The sequence below is a fragment of the Oncorhynchus mykiss genome, chromosome 21, assembly GCF_057628025.1.
Source record: "Oncorhynchus mykiss isolate SJ-2025 chromosome 21, ASM5762802v1, whole genome shotgun sequence".
In the NCBI taxonomy this organism is placed as follows: Eukaryota; Metazoa; Chordata; class Actinopteri; order Salmoniformes; family Salmonidae; genus Oncorhynchus; species Oncorhynchus mykiss.
This window is the reverse complement of record NC_143042.1, coordinates 11,868,163-11,881,716: the sequence shown is the minus strand read 5'-3', so window position 1 is coordinate 11,881,716 and position 13,554 is coordinate 11,868,163. Positions and strand designations below refer to the sequence as shown.

The 13,554-nt window shown below is 41.9% G+C and overlaps 1 protein-coding gene across 11 annotated transcripts in view; it reads right to left on the bottom strand.

Annotated features, from left to right (window-relative positions):
* Positions 1–13,032, bottom strand: part of LOC110499983 (membrane-associated guanylate kinase, WW and PDZ domain-containing protein 2) — a 285,735-nt gene extending 272,703 nt beyond the window's left edge. For all 11 annotated transcript variants that reach the window (XM_090213774.1, XM_036957236.2, XM_036957235.2 and 8 more), the window contains exon 1: positions 12,373–13,032. In XM_090213774.1, the coding sequence (XP_090069900.1) occupies positions 12,373–12,670 (298 nt within the window). In that variant the 5' untranslated portion in view covers positions 12,671–13,032. The remainder of the gene's footprint in view (positions 1–12,372) is intronic.
* Positions 13,033–13,554: the final 522 nt, after the last annotated feature.

Sequence of the window (13,554 nt, the reverse complement as noted above, 5' to 3'; positions counted from 1 at the left end):
GTTTGGTATTTTGTTGGAGTTCAAAATTAAAAATCATGAACACTTTCCACGCTGCGTTTTGGTCTCATTCATCTAACGACGGACGCAACAGACATCTCAAAGCTGATTTCTACCATCTCTGGTGAAACATCTAACACAGACCCAACTTTTGTGTTCACAAGATACACAACAGAAAAAGTCCCCACAATATCATGGACACCAGTCCCCGGTGCAGAGAACGCAGTGGAGCTCCTCCATACAGTTCATGGAACCCCCTCGAGTGCAGGTTGACGGAGAGAGTTGGCCAGCTCGATAGGATGAATAAGACAGACAGGTCTGCTGTGCTGTGTGAGTGTCTGGTCTGATGTATCACTACCCAGCTGTCCCCAGAGGTCAGGCTAGGAGTCAGACAGTGTAAAAACAGCACACAGTAGCAGGATGTCTCCACCTCTATCCAGCCTTGCTGCTTCACAGGTATGCTGACAACCTGAGGGGAGGGTGAGTGAGCACACACAGGGCACGTTAGGAAGCATGACTGAAGAGAAACAGCAGCAGAATAGTCCCAGAGGCAGGTAGTGTGTGTGTCTGTGTCTGTGCGTGTGCTACTTACACACTCTCAGAGGTGAACTTACATAGTGATGATGAATTGGTCTGGTTCCAGAGTGACCGAATGGACAATATGGTACCCTAGAAACTTTGACACATATGCCGAATACAACAAGTGTAGACTTTACCGTGAAATGCTTACTTACAAGCCCTTAACCAACAGTGCAGTTCAAGAAGAGTTAAGAAAATATTTACCAAATAGACTAAAATAAAAAGTAATAATAATAAGAATAACGAGGCTATATACAGGGGGCACCGGTACCTAGTCAGTGTGCGGGGGTACAGGATAGTTGAGGTCATTTGTACATGTAGGTGGGGGTGAAGTGACTATGCATAGATAATAAACAGCAAGTAGCAGCAGTGTACAAAAGGGGGGGGGGGGGGGTCAATGTAAATTGTCCGGTGGGTTTTTTATAAATTGTTCAGCAGTCTTATTGGTTGGGGGTAGAAGCTGCTGAGGAGCCTTTTGGTCCTAAACTTGGCGCTACGGTACCGCTTGCCGTGCGGTAGCAGAGAAAACAGTCTGGGTGACTGGAGTCTCTGACAATTCTATGATCCTTCCTCTGACACAGCCTATTGTATAAGTCCTGGATGGCAGGAAGCTTGGCCCCAGTGACGTACTGGGCTGTACGCACTACCCTCTGTAGTGCCTTACGGTCAGATGCCGAGCAGTTGCCATTCCAGGTGTAACCGGTCAGGACGCTCTCGATGGTGAGCTGTAGAACCTTTTGATGATCTGGGGACCCATGCCAAATCTTTTTCATTTGGAAGACCCATTCGCGACCAAGCTTTAACTTCCTGACTAATGTCTTGAGATGTTGCTTCAATAGATCCACATGCTTCACGGTTGGGATGGTGTTCTTCGGCTTTCAAGCCTCCCCCTTTTTCCTCCAAACATAACGATGGTCATTATGGCCAAACAGTTCTATTTTTGTTTCATCAGACCAGAGGACATTTCTCAAAAAAGTACGATCTTTGTCCCCATGTGCAGTTGCAAACCGTAGTCTTTTTTTATGGCGGTTTTGGAGTGGTGGCTTCGTCCTTGCTGAGCGGCCTTTCAGGTTATGTCAATATAGGACTCGTTTTACTGTGGATATAGATACTTTTGTACCAGTTTCCTCCAGCATCTTCACAAGGTCCTTTGCTGTTGTTCTGGGATTGATTTGCACATTTCGCACCAAAGTAAGTTCATCTCTAGGAGACAGAACGCGTCTCCTTCCTGAGCGGTATGACCGCTGCGTGGTCCCATGGTGTTTACACTTGCGTACTATTGTTTGTACAGATGAACGTGGTACCTTCAGGCATTTGGAAATTGCTCCCAAGGATGAACCAGACTTGTGGAGGTTTACAAATGTTTTCCTGAGGTCTTGGCTGATTTTTGATTTTCCCATGATGTCAAGCAAAGAGGCACTGAGTTTGAAGGTATTCCTCAAAATACATCCACAGGTACACCTCCAATTGACTCAAATGATGTCAATTAGCCTGTCAATTAGCCTATCAGAAGCCTCTAAAGCCATGACATCATTTTCTGGAATATTCCAAGCTGTTTAAAGGCTCAGTCAACTTATTGTATGTAAACTTCTGACCCACTGGAATTGTGATACAGTGAATTATAAGTTAAATAATCTGTCTGTAAACAATTGTTGGAAAAATGACTTGTGTCCTGCACTAAGTAGATGTCCTAACCGACTTGCCAAAACTATAGTTTGTTAACAAGAAATTTGTGGAGTGGTTTAAAAACCTGTTTTAATGACTCCAACCTAAGTGTATGTAAACGTCCGACTTCAACTGTATCCAAAGTGATTATACAAGTAATTCTGACCAACTGTGCAACATATGAGTGCTTAACAGACAGGCTGAGCTGCAACACAATTCAACATCCAGGAGCTCAGACAGGCTGTGCATTCCTGTATGTGGATGTTGTTACTAGTGGGGGGGAAATGTACCCCTCTGTGTGGGGCATGCATGCTGGAGAGGGTGTTGCTGAGTCAGGTCCTCCTCCCTATCCTCCTCTCTCCTTCACATAACATGCTCTTGACAGGTCGGAGCGCTCGGGGAGAAAAAGACGGAGTGGTTTTAAAATGAAGCAAAGTTTATAGATGCCTTCTCCTTGCTTGGAGGGTAGTCATGGACATGGTTGCTTGTTGCTGTGTAGAGTAACAACGCTCCAGCAGTCCACAGAGTCTAGAGCCCATGCCACTCAGACTTAATTCATTTTTCTAGCCAGGGTGCCTAGTGGGCCACGGATGAGGACCACTAACACCTCGAGCTGACCTGGAAATGGCTCCTCGTACCTGCGCCCAACACCTCTCTGGAAGGCCAAGTCTGCATCTTGGGCACTCAGCCAGTCTCTCACTAATCTCAGAACCAAATCTCGTGTTCACGCTGGCCTGGCCAGCTACTCAATGTTTCATCTGTCACGAGAAACTGGTGTCTCACTATGGTGCCATACAGTCCCACTTCCGTACCCACTCGCTGACTAAGACTGGCTGAGAAGCAGAGCCTGGCTGTGAGGGAAAGCAGACTGGTTTGCTGAACCACAGCTTAGCCTCTGGAAAACAGAGCAAGAGTTGATGGATTTAGTGACAAACATACAATCACCTTTACATAAGAGTACACCACTAGTGTCAGTCCACTGACTGAGGCTATACCAGAATACAGAGCTGGTTCTGCTGCCTGACAGTCATATCTCGTTTGTGTCCTTCTCATTGTGAAGATTCATTAGACCGCAGTTGTCTGAGTCTATCCATTCAATTTCAGGGTGTAACTGTCCTATGTTGGGTCCAATCTTGGGTAATGTCCCAATCAGCTGTAGTTGAGATATTCTAATTACATCCTGACCACAGAGTTGATTGCTGCTGGCAATCTCATCTAATCCTCTCCTAGAGGACCAATGAAGACCTCAGATTCTCAAATCAAATACACATGGTTAGCAGATGTTAATGCGAGTGTAGCGAAATGCTTGTGCTTCTAGTTCCGACAATGCAGTAATAACCAACGAGTAATCTAACCTAACAATTCCAAAACTACTACCTTATACAAACAAGTGTAAAGGGATACGAATATGTACATAAAGATATATGAATGAGTGATGGTACAGAACGGCATAGGCAAGATGCAGTAGATGGTATCAAGTACAGTATATACATATGAGATGAGTAATGTAGGGTATGTAAACAAAGTGGCATAGTTTAAAGTGGCTAGTGATACATGTACGACATAAAGATGCAGTAGATGATAGAGTACAGTATATACATATACATATGAGATGAATAATGTAGGGTATGTAAACATTATATTAAGTAGCATTGTTTAAAGTGGCTAGTGATATATTTTACATAAATTCCCATTATTAAAGTGGCTGGAGTTGAGTCAGTGTGTTGGCAGCAGCCACTCAATGTTAGTAGTGGCTGTATAATAGTCTGATGGCCTTGAGATAGAAGCTGTTTTTCAGTCTCTCGGTCCCAGCTTTGATGCACCTGTACTGACCTCGCCTTCTTGATGATAGCGGGGTGAACAGGCAGTGGCTCGGGTGGTTGTTGTCCTTGATGATCTTTATGGCCTTCCTGTGACATCGAGTGGTGTAGGTGTCCTGGAGGGCAGGTAGTTTGCCCCCGGTGATGCGTTGTGCAGACCTCACTACCCTCTGGAGAGCCTTACGGTTGTGGGCGGAGCAGTTGCCGTGCCAGGCGGTGATACAGCCCGACAGGATGCTCTCAATTGTGCATCTGTAGAAGTTTGTGAGTGTTTTTGGTGACAAGCCGAATTTCTTCAGCCTCCTGAAGCTGCAGTTGCAGTGTGTGGGTGCAGTTGCAGTGTGTGTGTGTGTGTGTGTGTGTGGACTGGAACAGGAATACTTGGATTACTTACACAGGTCATGAAAAATGTATGGGAAACTGTGGGACCCATTTTCAATGTTTATTAAAAGAAAAATTACAATTAATATTTTTGTTCAACCTGAGACTCATTGGCATTGGCTCATTTTCTGTGAAGAACATGTAAAAGAACACATTTTCATTGAGTGCACACGGTGCACCCGCCTACACATTTATATTACATATGTGGTGCTCGTGTCCACTGGACCCGAGGGTAATAGAAGTGTGGAAAAGTGTGTGTGTAGGTGAAAATAAGTAAAAAATGTAACAAAAAGGTTTGCTGTGTGCCTTCATTGTCTTCCTCCCCCCTGGGCCTGCGGTTTCAACATAGCAATAATAACCTGTCTGTCTCCTTGCCTGTCTGCCTGTCTCCCACTTTTCTCACACTCTTTACCCTTTGTAGTGTGTGAAACTACACAATGTCTTGCGGGAACCTGCACAATGTTATTACAATACGTTATTTCGATACATTGTAAAAATAAATAAAATAAAAACATTTTTTTTCCCCCACACTCTACCCCAGCCAGGTGCCAATTGGCGGAGGGACACAACAAATAAATAGCTTTGCATGTGTGGCTCTTTACCACAATCAATCAAAATGGCAAAAAGAAATCTCTGCTCAGAGGGCCTTAGAAATATTTTTTTTCAGAGAGAGAAGCTAGTGTGGAAGGAGTGACTTCCATTTTGGAAGATGAAGAATTTTCAGAATATGAGGATCATGTCTCTGTCAATTCGGAGTCAAGATTAGCCCGTCAGCAACTAGCTCATCAGCAGCCTGCAGGAGGACAAATATGGATGTCAAACATGTTTTAAATTTAATGGTCTTCTTACCCAAGGAATGGGTAAGAAAGGGTGCATGGCTGCCAATGTGATAAGGATGTAATCAGGGCCGACGCGGATGGTGGTTACTCATGTGCAGAACATAAAGTCTTCTTTTCAACTGTTCATCCCAGACACCATCCAGGAAATCATTCTAGACTGCGTATTTTTGGAGAGAGATGGAAGGAGATGGACCAAACTCATTTACATGCATACTTTGGGGTTCTTATCCTTGCTGGTGTTTTCAGATCCAATGGGGAATCCACAGAATCCGTGTGGGATGCAGAAACTGGCAGAGAACTTTTCCGTGCAACAATGTCTCTGGAAAAATTCCACATTATTTCCAGGATTATCCACTTCGATAACCGAGACACCAGACCAGCTCGGTGGCAGAGAGATAGGCTAGATGCAATCAGGTCAGTGTGGGTCAAGTGAGTGGACCGCCTTCTCCTGTTTCACAACCCACGGCCCAACGTTACTGTTGATGAAGAGCTTATGTCATGATAGGGGGCGCTGCCTGTGATGCTGCTTCATCATATGTGTGGAACTTGCAAGTGCATACGGGGAAGCCAGATGGAGGAGCCCCTGAGAAGAACCAAGGGATGTGGTTTGGGCCAGTTTTTGCTGTTTTGTGAAGGGAGTAGTACACAGCGTTGTACAAGATCTTCAGTTTCTTGGCAATTTCTCACATGGAATAGCTTTCATTTCTCAGAACAAGAATAGACTGAAGAAAGTGCTTTGTTTCTGGCCATTTTGAGCATGTAATCGAACCCACAAATGCTGATGCTCCAGATACTCAACTAGTCTAAAGAAGGCCAGTTTTATTGCTGCTTTAATCAGCGCAACAGTTTTCAGCTGTGCTAACATAATTCCAAAAGGGGTTTCTAATGATCAAATAACTTTTTTAAATGATCAACTTGGATTAGCTAACACAACGTGCCTTTGGAACACAGGAGTGATGGTTGATGATAATGGGCCTCTGTACTCCTATGTAGGTATTCCATTAAAACATGTGACCCCAAACATTTGAACAGTAGTGTATGTATGTGAGTGAAATGTTTGTAAAATTCCTGAACTAATTGTTTTCATCATTCCAGATGGAAGCGGGTAGCATGAAGAAGAAGTGCTGCGATGTGTGGTGACCCAAGAAGGACAGGAAGACACAGTACACATGCATCAAGTGCAAGAAATACATTTGCAACACACACACACACACAGAGTGAAACTCTGTCCCTCATGTTTTCTGTAGTGCGGCCTTAATTTGTGTTCAATGGGGCTCATTTATCATTTCCATAAAATACTGTATGTAAAATGTGTCCTTCCAACTTGTTCAGTTCAAAGCAATAAACATCAATAGTGACGAAAACCTTGTTTCATTTATATTTGTTCAATATACAGATGAAGTCGGAAGTTTACATACACTTAGGTTGGAGTCATTACAACTAGTTTACATACACTTAGGTTGGAGTCATTACAACTAGTTTACATACACTTAGGTTGGAGTCATTACAACTCGTTTACATACACTTAGGTTGGAGTCATTACAACTAGTTTACATACACTTAGGTTGGAGTCATTAAAACTAGTTTACATACACTTAGGTTGGAGTCATTACAACTAGTTTACATACACTTAGGTTGGAGTCATTACAACTAGTTTACATACACTTAGGTTGGAGTCATTACAACTAGTTTACATACACTTAGGTTGGAGTCATTACAACTAGTTTACATACACTTAGGTTGGAGTCATTACAACTAGTTTACATACACTTAGGTTGGAGTCATTAAAACTAGTTTACATACACTTAGGTTGGAGTCATTACAACTAGTTTACATACACTTAGGTTGGAGTCATTACAACTAGTTTACATACACTTAGGTTGGAGTCATTACAACTCGTTTTTCAACCACTCCACAAATGTCTTGTTAACAAACTATAGTTTTGGCAAGTCAGTTAGGACATCTACTTTGTGCACGACACAAGTCATTTTCCCAACAATTGTTTACAGACAGATTATTTCACTTAGAAAACATGAACACCACACAAGGGTTAAAGCACAACGGAAATTGAGCGCTTCAGCACGGCTGATCACATAACTTCAAAACAGAGATGCAGGGCTGTAAACCTATTCAACTAGGATCTAGAACTATTTAATGGCATCAAAGACCACAATTAAGGAGGAAGGAATGTGTAAAGCAATAGTCTGAGGGGGACGATGTGTTCGAGTTATGACCTTATTGAAGCATCACACTGTTCAACATGAGATCTATTATTTAAAACACCCTGATCAACCATTGGAGGTTAAATCAAGCGTGTAAACTTGTCAGCGATACTGCCCTTCAACTGGAAGGTAGAAGAAGTGGGAGAGTGACGCTTTGGCTTCCTTGAGCTATCTAGGACAGGCAAGCCATTGGTTTATGGTGCTAAAATAGGATAAATGTATATTTGGTTGTAACACTGTCATGGCTGAGAATGATGAGCACTTTGGCTACGTTCAGCGGTGTCCCCAGCTCTCTTGATAAGAAGACTGGCATGTGACATCAAAACGTTCAAGGTCACTATCAGACTTGTGCCACTGTGCTGTATATTAGAGGTCGACCGATTTTTCGGAATGGTCGATTAATTAGGGCCGATTTCAAGTTTTCATAACAATCGGAAATCGGTATTTTTGGACACCGTTTTTTTTTTTTTTAACACCTTTATTTAATCTTTATTTAACTAGGCAAGTCAGTTAAGAACACATTCTTATTTTCAATGACGGCCTAGGAACGGTGGGTTAACTGCCTCGTTCAGGGGCAGAACGACAGATTTTCACCTTGTCAGCTCGGGGGATCCAATCTTACAGTTAACTAGTCCAACGCAATAACGACCTGCCTCTCTCTCGTTGCAATCCACAAGGAGACTGACTGCCTGTTACGCGAATGCAGTAAGCCAAGGTAAGTTGCTAGCTAGCATTAAACTTATCTTATAAAAAACAATCAATCAATCATAATCACTAGTTAACTACACATGGTTGATGATATTACTAGATATTATCTAGCATGTCCTGCTAGATTGATTGAGCCTAAAAGCATACAAGTATCTAAGTATCTGACTGAGCGGTGGTAGGCAGAAGCAGGCATGTAAACATTCATTCAAACAGCACTTTCGTGCATTTTGCCAGCAGCTCTTCGTTGTGCGTCAAGCATTGCGCTGTTTATGACTTCAAGCCTACCAACTCCCGAGATGAGGCTGGTGTAACCGAAGTGAAATGGCTGGCTAGTTAGCGCGCGCTAATAGCGTTTCAAACATCACTCGCTCTGAGCCTGTGGTTGTTTCCCTTGCTCTGCATGGGTAACCCTGCTTCGAGGGTGGCTGTTGTTGTTGTGTTGCCGGTTCGAGCTCAGGGAGGAACGAGAAGCGAGGAGAGGGACGGAAGCTATACTGTTACACTGGCAATACTAAAGTGCCTATAAGAACATCCAATAGTCAAAGGTTAATGAAATACAAATGGTATAGAGGGAAATAGTCCTATAATTTCAATAATAACTACAACCTAAAACTTCTTACCTGGGAATATTGAAGACTCACGTTAAAAGGAACCACCAGCTTTCATATGTTCTCATGTTCTGAGCAAGGAACTGAAAGGTTAGATTTCTTACATAGCACATATTGCACTTTTACTTTCTTCTCCAACACTTTGTTTTTGCATTATTTAAACCAAAGTGAACATATTTCATTATTTATTTGAGGCTAAATTGAATTTATTGATCTATTATATTATATTAAAATAAGTGTTCATTCAGTATTGTTGTAATTGTCATTATTAAATTAAAAAATGTTTTTAAATAAAAACAAAACAAAAAAAAGGACCAATTAATCGGTATCGGATTTTTTGGTCCTCCAATAACCGGTATCAGTGTTGAAAAATCATAATCGGTCGACCTCTACTGTATATATTACTGTGTAATCTATTCTGAATGGGCAAGACAGTAGCAGTCGGGATAAACTGTCTTCCCTGCCACTCTGCATAGGGAATCTCCATATGATGTCATATCAGACCTGACACCCACCGTCTCTCTGGCATACCAAAGCTCTTTGGCCTGGAAAGATACAAAGAGCATCTAAATGGAACAGATTTTCAGCCATCTGAATCATCTTCACTGAAAGATACCAAGAGCTTCTAAATGGAACAGATTTGAGCCATCTGAATCATCTTAACTGAAAGATACCAAGAGCTTCTAAATGGAACAGATTTGAGCCATTGAATCATCTTAACTGAAAGATACCAAGAGCTTCTAAATGGAACAGATTTGAGCCATCTGAATCATCTTCACTGAAAGATACCAAGAGCTTCTAAATGGAACAGATTTGAGCCATCTGAATCATCTTCACTGAAAGATACCAAGAGCTTCTAAATGGAACAGATTTGAGCCATTGAATCATCTTAACTGAAAGATACCAAGAGCTTCTAAATGGAACAGATTTGAGCCATCTGAATCATCTTCACTGAAAGATACCAAGAGCTTCTAAATGGACAGATTTGAGCCACCTGAATCATCTTCACTGAAAGATACCAAGAGCTTCTAAATGGAACAGATTTGAGCCATCTGAATCATCTTCACTGAAAGATACCAAGAGCTTCTAAAAGGAAAAGATTTGAGCCATCTGAATCATCTTCACTGAAAGATACCAAGAGCTTCTAAATGGAACAGATTGGAGCCATCTGAATCATCTTCACTGAAAGATACCAAGAGCTTCTAAAAGGAAAAGATTTGAGCCATCTGAATCATCTTCACTGAAAGATACCAAGAGCTTCTAAATGGAACAGATTTGAGCCATCTGAATCATCTTCACTGAAAGATACCAAGAGCTTCTAAATGGAACAGATTGGAGCCATCTGAATCATCTTCACTGAAAGATACCAAGAGCTTCTAAATGGAACAGATTGGAGCCATCTGAATCATCTTCACTGAAAGATACCAAGAGCTTCTAAATGGAACAGATTTGAGCCATCTGAATCATCTTCACTGAAAGATACAAAAGCAATTGAATTAAACTCGTTAGTATGTGATAATTGAAAAAGGGGCATATTACTGTCCAATCAAAGTATGTCCCCGTCTGTAATTAAAAGATAAATACTTTGGCACAAGCAAAACCTTCTTGATAAACAACTATAGCAAGAGAGAGTTATTAAAGTGATCCAAACAAAGCCATGACAAAACTTCCCCAGCTTGACCAATCTGATGGGGACGTGTCTAACAGAGGAAGTGTGAAAATTAGGTTCATATATCTTTCATTTGAGAAAATCCCCTGGGTATGAAGTGGAACGGCCTCCCAATCACACAAAGCACACAGCCAAAGACATTGATCCAAAGCTCCTTACAGGGTTTTGCTTTTTTTTCTTTTTTTTTACCCCAAAGAGGATAGACTAGAGATCTCTCACCCAGCCTGAAATGCAAAACATCCCATGTTATATCTCAGAGAAGAAAAAAATCTGTAGGGAAGGGCATAGGATCGTCACTATGTAGAATGCAAATATAGGTTTTCCTGCAAGTGTTATATCTCTATAAGCTCTCTATCATAACTACTGTGTGTGTTTAAAGCCGCCCACAATCAGAACGTAGGCCTGTATTCAGTAAAGCCCCATAGCCTATGCAGTTGAAAGGTTCATAGCAGCATGTTATTTATATGGAGCTGTCTACTGCTCACATTCATGGAGCTGAAGAAGACACTTTGAACCAATGGCGTCTTGCAGCTGAAACACTTTGTGATGTGTTGCTTTGATTCTTTTTTTGATCCAGGTACTGTATGTTCATTTCATTTGATCCTTTCGGTTCTCAGGTGGGGTGGGATTGGGATGAGGTGGGAGGTGAAACTTCATTTTGTATGCATGTGTTCATGTTTGTTGAAAGTGATTATTAAATTTAAAAAACATCACAAAAAAACGTTCATAGCTGCCACCTTCACTTTTACTACAACCATAATGAGTCCGGTTTTCCCCACAAGGAACTCCCATAGGCTATATTCTCCATGCATACTGAGAATGTATGTTTTCTATAAGAGTCCCTTCCAGAAGACTGTTGACCTTAAAGGTGCCCAAAACAATACAAGTCTAATCAATGAATGTTACTGTTCAATATCTCCTGATATGGTTTACAAATAATACATGGACAAGTTGTCTACTATGGGCTACATATTGTAACTCCAAACAAACCATCTAGAGTTGAACCGCCCAATAAGGGATACATATTTCATGTCACTATGTTCCCAAACCTTGAAGCCTTCTACGGACTTCAGGCGGAAGCCTTCATGGGTACGTGTGCATCTAATGTAACCCAATCAGCACGTGAAGCAATTACTTGCGGAATGCATAACTGAACACTGTATCCATAAAAATGACAAAAACTCGCCCATGGCATGGGTGTCTTATTTCTGATGCTACCGTAGTCGAACTTTAGTACCTTTTTCCGCTAAATTAATGCAAGAAATGTGATACTTAATTAGTAGAATTTATGTCCCTGAAAATAAATTATAACATTTAAATGTGCCAACATCATAACTCACATTACTAAATCATGAAACAAAATGCCACACCCACACGCCTGACAATAACATTCCAGAGTAACATTCCACCCTGTCCGACAGCCAGGCCAACGACATAAATCCCAAAACATGACTCAATGCAGAAAATGTACAAACCATTAAAAATATATAGCATATTTTACAAGATCATCGATAGCTGCCGAGCGCCTCCGGGATATACAAAATGAATCCGATTACACCTTCTCAAACATAACACACCCCCATTCCAGTCATGACACCAATTCTGCTACTTAGCAACATGAACTGTACAATAGAGAAATTCAAGGAGCTGCGCTACAAAATAACCATCATTTGAATGTAACTTTGTTGCACGTCCGCCCTTTGAACACAACAGATCAGGAAGCAAAAATAAAAGTTTGCGCTCCCTAGCCGCGTCTTCTTTCAACTTAAGAGATTCATTATTTCGATATTTTTGGGGGAACAATAGAAATACGTATCAAAGCTTTTTTGTAATCAACAGCAGACAAAAGAGTGCATAACAGAGTCGTGCAAACAGTTCACTCACCTTGTTTGACACACTTAAGGCGGACAGGGTCTTTGCTGTGTCTGACCACTGCATGTACGTCCCTGATGGTTAGTCCGGCCACTGGCGTTTCATTGACCTCAAGGAGTAGTTCATCTTGGGACAGTCTGCCGCTCTGGCAGGCCACCTTGCCTTGCCTAACCTCCCCAAGATATGGGAACTGTCCATTCTCCGCGCCTCCCTTCAACTCGAACCCAAGCTCCCCTTCCTTATTCCTGCAAAGGACACTCTCGTAGACTTTGTTGGTCCAGTGGTTTTTCTTCTTCAGGCTTTTGGACATGGCTGAATAGTGGCTATCCCTTGAGGGCACCCATGCAAGAAATTATCGGTCCTTTCCGCGGGCGTCCCTGGTTTTAGCTTCCCAGCTTGATGTTATGGTGAACAGTTTCAACAAACGCCAGTGGTCGTATCCATGTCAGCACAGGATACACAGCAGCTGTCTCAGCCTGCGTTGCTGTACTGAGCTCGATATACACACAGTTGCAGCCAACTGACCCGGATGTGATGTCTGTAGGAGGAGAGAAGGCAAGGCTCCCGAATCCGAAGCTTCCCGCAGAAAGGAAAAAATGAAGGAGAGAAAATTAACGGTATTTTCCACTGGCATGGCCACGCGCATCAGATCAGACTGACCTGGGAAGAAGCAGAAAGCAGCCGCCTCGCCTCCATCTCTCACAGACACATTTTCCGAGTTCTTAGAGACATGGATACTTTGTTGCCGAAATTCCACAGTTGTAGGATGCAGAGTTGCCTATAGTGAAGGTGGCATTTAAAAAAAACGCATATTTTCTGTATGCCCATTGTTCTCGTGTTCGATGTTGAAACCAATTTTATGCTGCTACACTTACATATAGCCTACTTGTGTATTCACGATAATATCTACAACAACAAAAATCACTGTAGGCTATTCAGTTCCACAATATGTATGTATTTATTTCATGGTAATTACATTGGTATACGTTTAACAAGTTGAACAATTGAAATTGTATGCTGTAACAACATTGACCTGCACTGTAACGACACTAACGTAGTTGTTATGTAAATACCTATTTATTTGCGCTTGAATAAAACAAAATGTAATTGCAAACACTTATTGAGGCACAATGGTCCTCCTGTCAGACACTCCAACTGTATGTCAACTATTCACATGGGACTAGTCCTCTAGTA